Consider the following 14,074-nt stretch of genomic DNA (forward strand, 5'->3'; position numbering starts at 1 on the left):
CCACGGAATAGCACAATATGGGAGCTCCCCCATATAATTAAGGGCAGGCACCCGACTCCAGAGGGGAAGGGTTAAAAGGAACAGGGATGAACTGGCTTCTAAAAGAGGAACTGGAGGATGGGTTATCACAGGGCTTGTTGGAGGATCATCTGCTGACCGCTACCAAGTCCCTACCATGCTGCTTGTACCCATCCACACTGTGACTTACCATCCATCACCCACACGCCATTCTGGTTAGTGTTTTGTCTCCAATTTCCAGATGGGGTAACTGAGGCTCCCAGGTTTGAGGTCAGCCAGCCCAAGGTCATTTGCTAGCAACTGGCAGAACTGAGATTTCAATCAAGCCAGAGACCGGCAGAGTCCCTGCAATAACCATGCCCTGACTTGTCACTATCCCCCCACGGTGGAGTCACCAGGGAGCTGCTACAAACTACCCAGCCACCCGGTTTTGACTCACTTGGGCACACGCATGCCCAGCTTTGTAGACGAGGCTTACGCACAGCTAGTGAAGAACCGAGATCAAAGTGAAATGGTCCAGTCAAACGGGGTGAAAAGCAGCTGTCATTAAGTGGGCTGTGGCTAGAGCAGCAGAGACTCGGGGGAGCCATCTCAAAGAACTTCCTCCAGTGCAAGCCATGTTGTCAAACCTGGCAGTGGGAAGCCTGTTTCCTGTTTGGAGAATTAGAGCAACCCTACCCAGAAGTCCAAGGAATGGACTTCCTATAGCAGAGAGCTATATATGACCTCTTCTATAGCAGAGAGCCGGGGTGGGGGTGGGGGGGGGCTGACAGGACCCTTACAGAGCAAGGGGGCTGGGGACTGGCTGGGGAGGCTTGGTATCGAGCATGGTTGATTCTTCAGTGTATCTGAGTTGTCTCCAAGCTGCATGTCAGCCAGGGATGGCCTTGGGTCTCTTTGCCCTGCCTCTGGGAGAGGCTCACCATGAGGGGGACTGGGGAGCCTAGTGGGTGTGGCTAGGAAAAGGGCTGCATAATCCTGTCTCCAGGGCTTAAGGACAGGAACAGTAGGGCCTATGGGGTCTCGAGATAGGAGTCATCTGAGGGGGGTGCAAAGCAAGATGATAGGAAGCCTTGAAAAGGAAAGGCATGTGTGCCACCCCCCCCCCACCCCCCACGTACTATGAACCTCTGAAAGGCCTGGACTGGCCCAGGAACTTTTCGAAGAAGTGGGAAGAGTTTGGGGTCATTTATGTCATGAATTCTGTAAACCTGGGAGAGGGCAGGGCCAGCGCTGCCTCCTGGGGCCATAGGGCAGCTGGGAGAACCAATCACATCCCCACCTGCTGTGTGACAAGGATAAGACATGCTCTGTGGGACTAGGTCTCTGTACCAGTGGTATATACACAGTGCTCGGAAACCACGAGGGAAGAAGGCCTGGCGTTTTTACCGCACGTGTTCTGAGGCCTTCACTAAAGCTGGGCCACAGCAACAGTCTTTACTGAGCCTTTGGCTAGGGGCACCAAGTTGACCATTAGTTCTGTAATGTTTAGCGGGCATCCTGTGCCAGGCAGAACCTTCGTAGGCATAATCTCCTGGTCGTCGCTGCAGGGGACATCACCGTGGCTGAACAGAGGCAAGGAATCCTCACCCAGTAACCCATACATGACAGCTGGGACTAAGCCGAGTATCCTGTGTGTCATCCGTGTCAACTCCTGGGCCCTCTGTGTCTGCATTTTTTAATGTTTCCACTTCTTTTGGACCATAATATTTGATGCGCCTGGGAAAGCCAATGTCTGCAAGAAAGCTATACTTCCAGGGAGTGGTATCTCTATGTAAACATGCAACGACTCCTTCAACCTAGCTTGGTGGTGTAGGCCTGTATGTAATCCCAGTTACTCAGAAGAAAGAAAGAGAGCTGGGGAATGAACTGAGTGGTAGACTATTTGCCTAGCGTATGAGAGGTCCTAGGTTCAGTTCCCAGTAAAATGTGAATTAAGCAACTGAGGTAGATAAAGCCCTCTCTGCATGCAGGTGTGAGGAGTAGCATGTAACAGGCAATGGTGTGAACCAGGCAGGAAGGGATAGTCTGCCCTTGGATTTGACCCTGGGCCAGTGTCCTTGGAGATTTTAGGGAGTGGAGATGGTACCTAGATAGCCTGCTGGGGGTGTCTACTAAATTAACAGGAGCTTGTTTACGAAATTAACAATCTTGTTGTTGGAGCTGATGGAGAGAAGGCTCACAGGTTGAGAACACTGACTGCTCTTGCAGAGGACCCAAATTCAGTTCCCAGCACCCACATGCTGGCTCACAATCATCTGTAACTCCAGTTCAGGGAATACAACGCTCTCTTCTGGTCTCTGGGCATGCAATGTGGTTCTGTCTGTCTGTCTGTCTCTGTCTCCTGAGAGCACCTCAGGAAACGGTACAGCTCACCAGTGGTATGAAAGGCGGGCAGCAAAAAGGAAAATAGAATAAGATGGAACTCTGGCCTGGACCCATCCCATTTCATCCTAGCCTGTCGTGGACTGTAGCCTGTAATGTGAGAAACCTCCTGCCATTGTGAGGCGTGAGGACATGTGTCCTCTGCTCACAGAGGTGAGTAGAGGTTGAAGGAACTTGCTGGTGGCTGCTCAGATGACTAGGGCCGCAGCCCACATCAGTGTTAGGGTACCTGGTGTGTCCTCAGCTCCCAGCCCTGTCCTGCAGACTCACCTCCCAAGGTGCAGATGTGGCCAGCTGCCAGGGGAACCAGACCTGCAAGCGTGTCCCCAGTATAGGGACACTGGTGTCCTAGAGATAGGCAGATATTAATGTGACATGGATTTCTTTCTAGATGGAAGAAAGGTAGTCTGTTTGGTCATGAACTCTTTAAAGGTCAAATCCCAAATAATGGTGCTACCCCCCCCCCAACACACCCCTACACACACACCAAAGTGAACTAAGACACCTGCCTGAGCCCTGCCACTCCTCAAAGAGAGATAGCCATTGGCAGTGGGCTGCAAGGGACTCTAGCTATCTGCCATAGAGTGTGGGTAGGTGGCCATCAGGCATAAGGGTCTCTCTCCCTGCCAGCTCCCCAACACTTGGCCCGTGTGAATGGCCGCTGTAAGCCATTTGTGGAACCAAGAACTAAAAATGAGTCATGTTTTAGGTTCCTTGTGTACCCTCTGTTGCTAGCCACAGTCCAGCCAGCGTGCGGTTCCCAGCGTGGAACACCTGCGAGGGCTCCCCATTCTGCTAGCTCTTCCGCTTCACTGAAGCCCTGCCAGTCACCTCTCTGGCCACCCCCGCAACTCTCACCCCCTCTTTGCTTTCTCCCCGCCTGCTCGCTGTCCATCCTCCCCCTGTACTGCCAGCCGGGCCCATCCATCTCTCCTTCTGTCTTTGGTTCTACGATTTGATTTCTTTCCATATCTACCCTCAGCATCCAGAGAGTCTCCCCCAGCGTACTACAAGGTAGCCTGGATGTCTGTCTGTCGGTGTCTTTTTAATGTGGTTGATCATTGCGAGCCAGCCGGGAGCAAAGCGGAGTAGAGGCCTTGCACAAGCCCAAAGTTCTGTTCTTAAGGGCAGGCCCTGGCTACGGAAGTTCTGCAGGGACAGTGGGGGGCCTGGGTTTCCACTAGGCTGTCACTGGTATGGGGGAGGGGGGAGCGGGTAGAGAGAGGAGGGGGGGAGAAAAAGAGAGAGCGCGGCGCCGTATGTGTGCACACCTGAATCCGGTCATAACCTGTAGCTTTGACACCACATGAATCTTCAGAGAAGTTTGTTGCCACAATGAAAACGCACGCGCCTGTGTGGGAGGAAGCACCTGGCAAGGCCAGGGGAGAGGCTCCTCCAGTGGCAGCACACCCTCGGCTGCTCTGTCTCAGGCATGGCCCTTGTCTCTAAGTGATGCTTGGGCCCCACCTAGGGGCTATAGAAGCTGCCCTGTGCAGGCATGGCTAGATGGGCGCTAGGGAGGTTTTTTAAGAAGGTCACCTTTCTGTGTCCCCATGGCTTAAGAGAAAGCGAGGCAGGCAGACTTGGACACTCACAGTGACTGTCACTGGTGTGTGTGTGTGTGTGTGTGTGTGTGTGTGTGTGTGTGTGTGTGTGTGTGTTTCTCAGGCTCTTTTTTCTCTGGCCCTTCCTTTGTGGGCCCCCAGAGCCGCTGTTTGGTTGGCTGGTTCCGGTGTAGGAGGAATAGAAAGAGGAACGGTAAAGATGTTGGCTTGTCCTCTTGGGGCCTAGGGAAGGATTGGAAGGGTGGGGTATAAGATTGGCAGAAAGAACAGTGCCATTTTACTCCTCAGCCTGAGGCAGGGGGACCCTGGTTTGGGGAGAGCTGGTCTCGATTTCCGTGTTTCCTCCTTATCGGTTAGGGGGGGCTTCATGGCCATCTTTAGGAGTGAAGAGAGGAGGGCTGGAGAGATGGCTCAGGGGATAATAAAGTATCTACCATGCAAGCCTGAGGACCTGAGTTCAGATCCCCAGCACATGAGCAGTATGTGTGTTTAATTCCAGCATCGAGGTGGGGGTAGGGAGAGATATGAGGGTCCCTGGAGCTTGTTGGTCAGCCTGTCCAGCCTAAGCAATGAGCTCCGGGTTCAGTGGGAGACCCTGTCTCAATGAATACGATGGAGAGTGACTGAAGAGGACACCTGGCGCTGACCTCTGACCCCCTCCACATTCACAAATACACACATATGTGCACACACCCGTAAGAACACATGCCATTTATGTGTGCACATACTCAAAATGAGATGAGACTGGGCTGGCCCATGAGGGCCAGAGATCAAATGCTTCAGGCTTCCAGGGCCCTAGGATGCTCAGTAAAGCTGCCATCTCAGGCAGGAACAACAGGAGAGACCATGTCCCCATATTTACAGAGAGGTGAGGACCACACTTGGTCCCGGGACTGCTCCTAGCCCACCCGTGTTGGTGGTACAGGCCTGGGCACTGATCAGGTTATACAGGGCTGAGAGGTATGTGTGGATGCCAACCGATGAGGCAGGTGTTTCTCAATAACTCAACAGCCCATCAAACTGGGAGCCGGGAGCATTTCCAATGCTCCTGGAAAGAGCATTCCTAACATCTTGCAGCCTCTGGGGGCCTCCGACCCTCAGCATTCCTGGGTCTGTCCCCCACCCCCATGTGCATACCCTCTGTTTTCGTGTGTACCCCATGCCTTGGGTGTGGGGCTCACCTTCCTTCACTCTAGCCGGATCCAAGACTACCCTAGGGTCAGAGGAGAGCTCTTGGACCCACCTTGGAAGGTGTGGCATGTGATACCAGAAACATGAGGATGGAGACCTGGCTTGGGGCTGCAGGCTGTGGGGACCCTGGGGCCCTATGCAGGAACAGTCTTCCAGGGCAGCCAAGGAGGAAGGCAGACAGACAGAGCTCTCCACAGGGAGGGAGGAGCCAAGGCTTTCTAGGAGTCCTGAAGGGAAGGAAGGACCTGGTGGGAGAGGCACAGTGAGGTCAAGTGCTTTTTTTTTTTTTTTAATTTTTTTTTTTTTTTTTTTTTTTTTTTTTTTTTTTTTTTTTAGCTCTTGACCCACAGGGAAGGAAGAGCCAGCTAGCCAGCCCTGGAGGAGAAAGTGTAGCTGAGTCAGGCAGTCTTGGTGCAATGCTTCAGTCAGCACAGGCTAAGGAAGAGACCCCACCCCCACCCCACCCACCCCTTTTCAGGGGGAGGGAGAGAGAGTGCTTCCTTCTGGCAGGGAGGTGAAAAGGAGTGATCCCCTATGATGGGAATGGAAGAGGGAGTACTCCTGACTCTGTGCAGACAAGGGCAGGCAGCTCTGCTGACCTTCTGGGAGGGACTAGAAAGTATGAACGAGGACAGAGGGCTGGGGAGGCCTTGCTCTTCGGAGAATGAGATTTCTTCTCAGTGCACCTCGGCCTGGAGATGGCCCAAGGGACCAAGGGACCCAGGGCTGAGGGAACCATCTGATGGGGGTTCCCCATCCTTCCGGACCTGTGGTGGCTCAGACTGACTGGCTAAAGTGTTCTGAGGCTCCCCTATCTGATCCCAACTTCAGCTTTGTTCTCCTCTTGGTACCCCCGCTCCCCTCCCCCCACTGGCCAGCCTCTGGGGACCTGGGCTCCTAAAACTTCCCCCTATCCCAGGTCCATGTCCCCTACCATGGGACCCCCGGGAGCACAGGAAGCCAGTGCCTTCCCTCTGTTTACCACTTACCTTGTTCTGACCAGAGTGGACTGTGCCAGGATGAGGATACATCCTTAACCCCCCAGGCCATGGAACCATAGAGCTGAAGGCGTGAGTCTGTGTGGCCAATCATTCTTGCCTGCAGCCTGCTTACTGCTGCTAATTTCATGGCCCTGTGATCCAGGTAATGCTCTGCTGCCCTGAGCTACCACCCCCGGGGTTGGAATCACTTTTCTTACCCTGCAGGAGCCCAGCTGCCTCCTCCACCACAGACAGGGAGGTGGGGGCCACACAGAACTGTTCAGTGACAGCAGCTTCAGACTCGGAGGCCACTGTGGCTCGTGACCAATGCACCCCACTTATATCAAAGGGTCCAAATGGCATTCCGAGGAGAGGAAGCTTACCCAAGCCCTGCCAGAGATAAAGAGGCTCATTTCAGGGCCTCCCTGCCCAGAGAAACCTCTTTACCTGGACCCTGAGCCCAGAATTAGATTCTTCCAGAAGAGCCGCTTAGCACGGGGTGGGGGGCTCTCAGCGAGGTGGCTAGAGGAAGTTCTCTGCTGGAAAATGGCCTCACATCTGGCCGGCTGGCTCGGCTAGGCTTTTAAATTTCGTTCGAAGAGCGGTTCTCTGGTTCCCAGGGTTCACACTGGAGCACAGCAGATGAAAATGACTTTCCTTATTGCAAGTGAAGAACGTACCCCCTGCCTGGCCAGGAGTGGCCTGTTCACACTCACAGGCCCTTGAGAGGATGCTGGTACCAGGCACCCTCAGCCAGGCTCTGCCCATAGTCTGGGGTCTGTGCTGGTGCACCTACCTACCTGGAACTGGGAGGCTGATACCATCAGGAGGAAGCTTGGAAACCTGCCCACTGCTGCTCACCATGCCACCTGTGGTTTGCCATTGTTTTGTAGTGCTGGGCAGGGAGCTCAGGGTCTCTCACATATGCCAGGCATGCACTCTGTCACTGAGCCACACCCCAGCCTGTACCATCTGTCGTCTTTAAAGTGATCTCTGCTTAACCACTGACCGTGTCCATCCATCCCCCGTGGTCAATAGAGGGAAGACTTTTCTTTTGAACACTGCTTAGAGCTATCGGCCCATGGAATAAAAAAAAGGGGGGTGGGGTGGGACAGTTCTCACATCCCCTCACTCCTGGTCACCCTGCAGACAGAGAGGAGAGGTATCAAACAAACCCCGACATTGGCTGCCTTGGGCAGAAGAGTATGACCGTGCCTGGAGGAAGAAACGTGGCTTGCACCCATAGGCCCCAAGAGCCACTTGGAAGGCTTGTGTCAGCCACTGAGGCAGGTGACACACTGTGGCCACAATGGCTTGTGCAACTGTGGGGGAGGCATCCTGATTACAGAGTCAAGTGGCAGGTGTCCCCACCTGTCCTGTGTGGGAAGGCCCCGCCACCACCAGCATCGGGGTATGCGTCTCTGAATTTACCCACGTGGTTAAGTGTGAAGATGGGTGGACAGTCTGGTTGTCAGCCTCCTGGTCTTCCACCTCGACTGACTCACTGTCTCTTTATTGTTCATCCCTGAATATGCCAGGCTAGCTGGCCCATGAAAATTCCATCGCCCACCTCCCCACCTGAGCCTTAGGATCGCAGACATGTGCTCCCGACCCAACGTGGCCTGCTTTCTGGTTTTTGCCGTTTGTTTGTTTTGGTCAGCTCCACATAAGCTAGAAGTATCTGAGAACGGGGAATCTCCGTTGAGAAACTGCCTCCATCAGATTGCATGTAAGCAAGCCTATGGGAGGGCCCAGCTCACTGGGGTCGGTGTCAGCCCTGGGTAGGTGGTCCTGGATGGTCTAAGAAAGCCTGAGCCAGCCATAAGGAGGAGTGAGCCAGTAAGCAGTGGTCTTCTATGGCCTCTGCCAGTTCCTGCCCCGAGTTCCTGCCCTTGATGTCCCTCTGTGATGGAGTGTGACCTGAGCATCGAAAGATGAATTAAACCCTTGCGTCCCCCAACTTGCTTTTGGTTATGGTGTTGATCATAGCCATAGTAACCCCCACTAAGCGATGGGGATTTAGCCACTGAGGCGTCACCTTCTTTCCAGCCTCGGGGCTGCTTCTTTGTAAAATGGGGGCCTGTTCCAGGCCTGCCTTGCGCTGACAGATTGTAGTAAGAGCAAAGGGCTGTGTGAGAGCTCTGCTGTTCAAAATGATCTGGGTGGCTTTCCTCTGCCTGCTCTAGTCACCGCAGGTGCCCAGGTAGCCTTTGGTGACACTGCCTCCACAGACTGAGCCTTTCCTGAGCCCAAGTCTGCAGGATGCAGATACCCCGGGGAGCTGATGGTGAGGTGAGCATGGGGTGAGCAGATCAGGCATCCCAGGGTGGAGCTCTGCCTCTCGCTTCCTCAGAGCTGCTAGCCTTGGGCACTCAGAGTGGGACTGATGCCCCCCCCCCCCCCCAGGCATTAGCACTCTGAGAGCATGGCTGTCTGGAATCCCGGCAGTGTGCCCCGCTGAGGACAGCAAGGCCTCAGGTTGGCCGCCAAAGGGAACAAAGCAAAGTAAAACAGTATCTCATGCTGAGTCCCCCTCTCTCCACCTCACCCTTCTGCCATGTCTGTGGACACACTCCACCGGACACCCGGACAGTCCCACTAGAAGCCCCTGGTCACCCCTCACTCTGTGTTCACCGTAGTATGCCTCTTGGGCCACGGCAGTGTGCTTCTGTCAGGCACTGAGGAACTCCTGCTCATGCGCATGCGCACTGGGGTGGGGTACCCCAGCAAAGGAATGAGTGAAAAGAGAAGGTGCTGTTGGGATGAACAGTGACTGCCCAGCCATGACCGACGGCCTAGGGTAGCCCACTCAGTTCAGATCTTGTGCCTGGGGCCCAGCCTGCCAAGGTGGAAAAACCCCCGCTTGTGAAGGTCCCTCCCCTTCCGCTTTGTCAGCATCTTCTACCTGCTGTCCCATGAGGCCCCCCCACCTGGCCTTCCGGTCTTCAGGAAGCTGTATAAAAAGCACCCAAATCACACAGCTCTCCAGGGCTTGGGCAAAGCTTGGCCTCCATCACATGGCCAACCTTTTTGCAGGGATTCTGCTCGGAGTCAGTGAAGGGCAAGGAAGCGAGACAGGCACAGGGAACGCTAGAGCTGGCCACAGCTTAGCAGCAAGTGCAGCTACCACCCAGGTACATGGACAGTCTCCCCAGAAGCCAGGGGAACTGTATCCCATCTCAGAACCTCAGGTAGGGTGGGAATAATAACCCTTTTCATTTCCTGCCTCTCATTGGTCAGAGCTAACTCTGGGGCATTGATTCAACCCTTCTGGGAGAGATACTGGGCCCCTTGCACAACTAAAGGGCCCACCCTGGATAGTAGACAATGCATAGGCCTGGTGGGCCTGGGTAGCACGTATATCAAGTGCCATTTATGGAGAACAGTGCATTTCCACAGAGAGATGGCAAGGTGAGGCTGGAGAGACCAGTGTCCCCAGCAAGCATATCTTTGAATCAAGATGAAGTTTAAAACAAATATTTGCATGGGCGGTGCCACATCTACCTTACATCACCATCTGCAGCTCCAGTCCCTGCTTCTGCAGTGATGGCCCAGCCTAAGTCCATTCTCCCCACTGACTTGCTTGTTCTTCATAAAGTAGAGAAATGGGCTTAGTCAACAGCGAGGGACTCGGAGTCTCGTGCGTGAATGAAAACAAGAAATAAAAAGGAAAGGAGAGGACATGCCTGCTCCTAGGTATGGTAGAGGAGAAAGTTTATTACAGATATGTAGGAGAGCATAGTCAGAGGCAGAGACCTCTGGGGGAGTCCAGAGTGGATATGACCAGGCTGAGCTGGGCCATGTGGGGAGAAGGGATAGGGGAGGGGAGAGAGGGGAACCAGGTGCAACTGCCAGGAGGTCAAAGGTACAAAAGAGGTGGGTAACCAAAATGTCTGGATTATGTAGGGAAGAGCCTCTGGGGGAAGGGTGGCCCAGCCCCTGGACTGGAGAGTTCAGGGTAAAGGATGGGGTATGCCAGCCGAACCCTGTTAACAGGTAGGGACTGAGGGATGCTGGGAGAACCTGGAGGTCAGGTCCGCTTTGATATGCTAATAGGCACCTCAGCTCTTTGTCCCAGCTTTGAAACTTAACAGTGCAGCTGTCCCGGTGTTGAAAAGCTTTCCAACCTTAAAAGGCACAGCCTTCAGCTTGGCTACCAGCAAGCCAGAACATTCAGTTAGTTACCCGGAAAATCCCCGTCCCTAAAATACCCAGGGACTCTGAACATGCTTGGAAAAAGTGAAACAGGTTCTCCACCTCACGTGGCCACACTTCCAGGTTTGGCCAAGGGATGGAGGGGGCTTGTCAAGGGTAGGGGGTCTCCTTCCCCACTAGCCTTCATCTGGCCTTTGTCCCTCACTCTCTCCTTTCCCTCCTCTGCCTGCCTGGCCTCACGCGGACTCAGCCAGTGTGTCAGGAGGTAATTGACTGACTGCCCAGCCCCGGGCAGGCTCTGCTGAGCCCATCAGGGCAGGGACAATGAAGGGGCACCTCACAGGCAGAAGGCTATTTCTAAGGCTCACGGCTGATGAGCTGCGATTATCATTTTAATTTCAAGGCTGTCACCTTACAGTCAGGGTGCCCCTTCCAAAGAGCACAAAGCCCTCTGCAGCCTTCAAAGGGACCCCAGAGGGTCTGTGCTGCAGACCAGGAGGTACCCAGGACCTTTCTCCCTTTCCTCTTTGTTCTGTGCAGTCTGACCCTGTGTCCAGGCCTGACCGCAGCCCCGCTGCCCCAGGGACCTCTCCTCACACCCATGCAGTTTCCACTGTCTCCAAGGCAGGGCCCACTTTCTATCTGGAACTCCTTGAAACTCATCTCTCTTTTGGTTTGCCAAACAGCAGCAACTGTAAAAACTTAGCAGGAAATTCTCACAGCTCTCTGGGTTTGGAGCTGTGAAAAAGCCTTCACACCCCTCCTGTTACTCCCAGTGGGACACACTGCGTTCCTGAGGGGCGAGAAGCACATCTTGGATTCCTCCATCCTCCTGTAGACAAGATGAGGGTTTTACACACGCTGTTCTTTGCACTTGGCTCCTGCGATCTGTTTCCGTCAGTTGTGCGTCGCATTTCTTAAGCACTCCAGAGCGGGATAGGAATAGTCGGATGCTTCTTTTTGTTTGCTTAGAGTTAAATGGTGTAATCCATTTAAATCCCCCCTGTTTGTAACACAGCGAATGCTTAATATACCTAAGCCCTTCCTGCAGCTCAAAGCTCATCTAGAGTTCACGACCAAAGCAAGATAGTCAGTCCTTGACTGGCTTTCCTCCGTCCTTCCCTCCCTCCCTTTCTGCCTCCTTTCTTACTTCCCATTCTTCCTCCCTTTCTCCCTCTGTCCCTCTCTCCCTCTTTCCTTCCTTTCTTCTGCCTCTTTCCCTCCCTTCTTGCATCCCTCTCTCTTCCTTCCTTCATACCCCCTTCCAGTAGTGCTGGGGGTGGAAGCCAGGGCCATCTCATTGAGGGCCACTGAGCCCCCCTCCCCCACGTCTTGCTGTAGTTATTTTTAAAGATGTGTATGCCCAGAGATGATACCCACACAATCAAGTCTCTCCTAATGAGTAGACAGCTTTTGGGATTTTGAGAGATGCATCCAATTTTTACTAGGCCGGTCTGTAGCCCTGAGTCCCATCTTGCTGTGGCTGGGCAAGTCCCTCATTCTGCTCTGGGTGAACAGTCTCCACCTCCTTGTGAGGATTGTCCTTTCTCCTAGCTAATTCCGGAGGTACTCGCCCTCCTGGCTTTCTGCAGTAGCCTTGGGAAAGCTGACTCTCCCAGGTCTGGGGTTGTCTAAATGGTCTGAGAGCCGGTTACTGCATCCTGTCAAAGGGCCAACAGGCTTTCCTTATTAGCTACGTACTGAGCCTCACTCCCCTGATCCAGTCTGTGGATGGGGCAAGTGGAGCAAAGAAAGTGTGGGCCTCCCAGGAGACGAGGACAATGTCAAAGGCTTCCCTGTGACCTCAGCACTTAGCACAGCTAAGGAAGCACAGCTGTCATTGACTGCCTTTGGTTGAATGACTGAGTGAGTGTCAGGTTGGAGATAGGGCTGGGACCACATGGAGGGGGGTGGATTTAGCCATGGCTCCAAGCTATCTGGGGATGGTGAAAGCCACCCTCCCCAAAGCCCTCAGTACCCCGGAGTGACAAGCAGCTCTCTCCCTTGTGTGTTTCTAGAACTACTTTGAGAGCTACCTGGCGGTTGCCTCCACTGTTCCCTCCCTGCTATGCCTCGCGGCCAACTTCCTGCTCGTCAACAGGTAGGTGGGTCACTGTCCTCTCTCCCCTGACCTTGACCCCCTGCCTCCTTCATTCCCCTCTATTCTACAGTAGGAGTTTTCATCTTAAATGGTGGTCCCCCTCAAACTGGAGGCAGGCAGTTCAGCCTTGCCATGCAGTTTACAGGCTGGAGCAGGTGCCAGGGCCTCCAGTTAGGGGTCGGTGCTCATTTACAGTCACGGACAGTGACACCAGGTAAGAGAGACCTACAGTGACACCCTTTGAGAGACCTATAGGGCCACAGGCCCTTGCAGACAGGACACAGTGTTGCTGTGTTGTAGGCCGTGCCCTGAAGAAGCTCTTCTTCCACATGCTTCCAGAGCAGCCAGATGCTAACAGCTCTCACTGTCCTACCTACTCTATATGTTGAGGCTACCATTCAACGTGTCCCCTACTCACAATGGCATCTCATAGGTAATGATTCAGAAAGGCTTCTGGGTACACCGTGGAGGAAGGAATTATTGGGGAGAAAAGTAAGTTGGTCTGGCCCATAGCCCCTGCTGGCTGTCCCTTCCTGTCCGGCCTCAATTTGACCTGACAATGGCAACAGTGCTAGTAGCTCATTTGCATTTTCCTGAAGCTGCCTCTAGGCAATAATCATGGCCTCACTGTGGTCCAAAATTCTGGCCTTCCCTTGAGCATGTCTCAGAAACGTCAGATCCCTGGTGACAAATTTAATCAGCTCTGGTCCTTCAGTTCTTGAATCTCCTGCTGAAAAGCATTCTGAGGCAGATCTGGCCTCAGCAAGGGTGCTGGGAGTGATTAGTAATGTCTGCTCTGGGCACAGGAGGAAAGAACAGAATGTACCCTATGTGCTTTCTAAGCCTGTGTATAGAGCAGTCTTTCAAAACATATCATGGTATAGGGCACAGTTGTATAGTAGATCCCAGAGCATAGTTAGTAGCTTGTAACAGTAACAGTAATTAGTTTCTTTTACTGTCTGGGGTTCTGGAGTCAGCCAGGCTACACTGGACTATGCTGATGCAGTCAGACAGCACAGGGGCTGGAGATACTCATCCTTTCCCACCTCCCTGTCTGTCTCTCCTCATTGGCTTGCTCACATGGGGTCAGAGAGTGTTCCCATTGTGGCTGAAGAGCAAATGTTCCATGAAAGCCAGGGACAAGCCACACAGTGTCACTTTTGTCACACTCAACTGGTCAAGGCTGTTACAAAGCCTCTTCCATTTCAAGGAGACAGAGACCCCATTTCCCCATGGAGGGAGTGTCAAAGAAACAGTATTGCTCTAAAACAGTGGTTCTCAGCCTTCCTAATGCCGTGACCCTTTAATATAGTTCTTTGTGTTGTGGTGGCCAGCACCAACCATTAAATTGTTTTCAGTTCTACTTCTTAACTATAATTTTGCTACTATTATGAACCATAATATAAATATCCTGTATAGCAGGAAGGGTCGCAGGAAATATGGTACCATAAAGTTGCTAGTGTGGGGCCTATGGAAGACTTAAGGCAGAAGGTGCAGTGAACAGGGGAAGTGGAATGAGATGGTCAGTCCAGTTGGCTCATCCGGGAAGTGTTCAGGTATCTCTTCTTTGTTTCAGGGAAATCTTCAAGTCTAGGCAAGGCTAAGAGATAACAAGGGACCAGGAACCAGAACCTCTCCTGGTGTGAAGGGCCCCAAAACAGCCTGACCACACAGCAGCC

At 53.3% G+C, this 14,074-nt stretch overlaps 1 protein-coding gene across 2 annotated transcripts in view; it reads left to right on the forward strand.

Annotated features, from left to right (window-relative positions):
• The window catches only part of Slc29a3 (solute carrier family 29 member 3), a 36,217-nt gene that overhangs the window by 7,394 nt on the left and 14,749 nt on the right, over nt 1–14,074 (forward strand). Inside the window, exon 3 of one of the 2 annotated variants that reach the window (XM_052744902.1) lies at nt 12,313–12,395. The exons of the other annotated variant lie outside the window; for it this stretch is intronic. Within the exon in view, the coding sequence (XP_052600862.1) occupies nt 12,313–12,395 (83 nt within the window). The remainder of the gene's footprint in view (nt 1–12,312; nt 12,396–14,074) is intronic. 2 annotated transcript variants of the gene reach the window in all.

The sequence above is a fragment of the Peromyscus californicus genome, unplaced genomic scaffold (assembly GCF_007827085.1).
Source record: "Peromyscus californicus insignis strain IS unplaced genomic scaffold, ASM782708v3 Scaffold_19__1_contigs__length_69161282, whole genome shotgun sequence".
Lineage (NCBI taxonomy): Eukaryota > Metazoa > Chordata > Mammalia > Rodentia > Cricetidae > Peromyscus > Peromyscus californicus.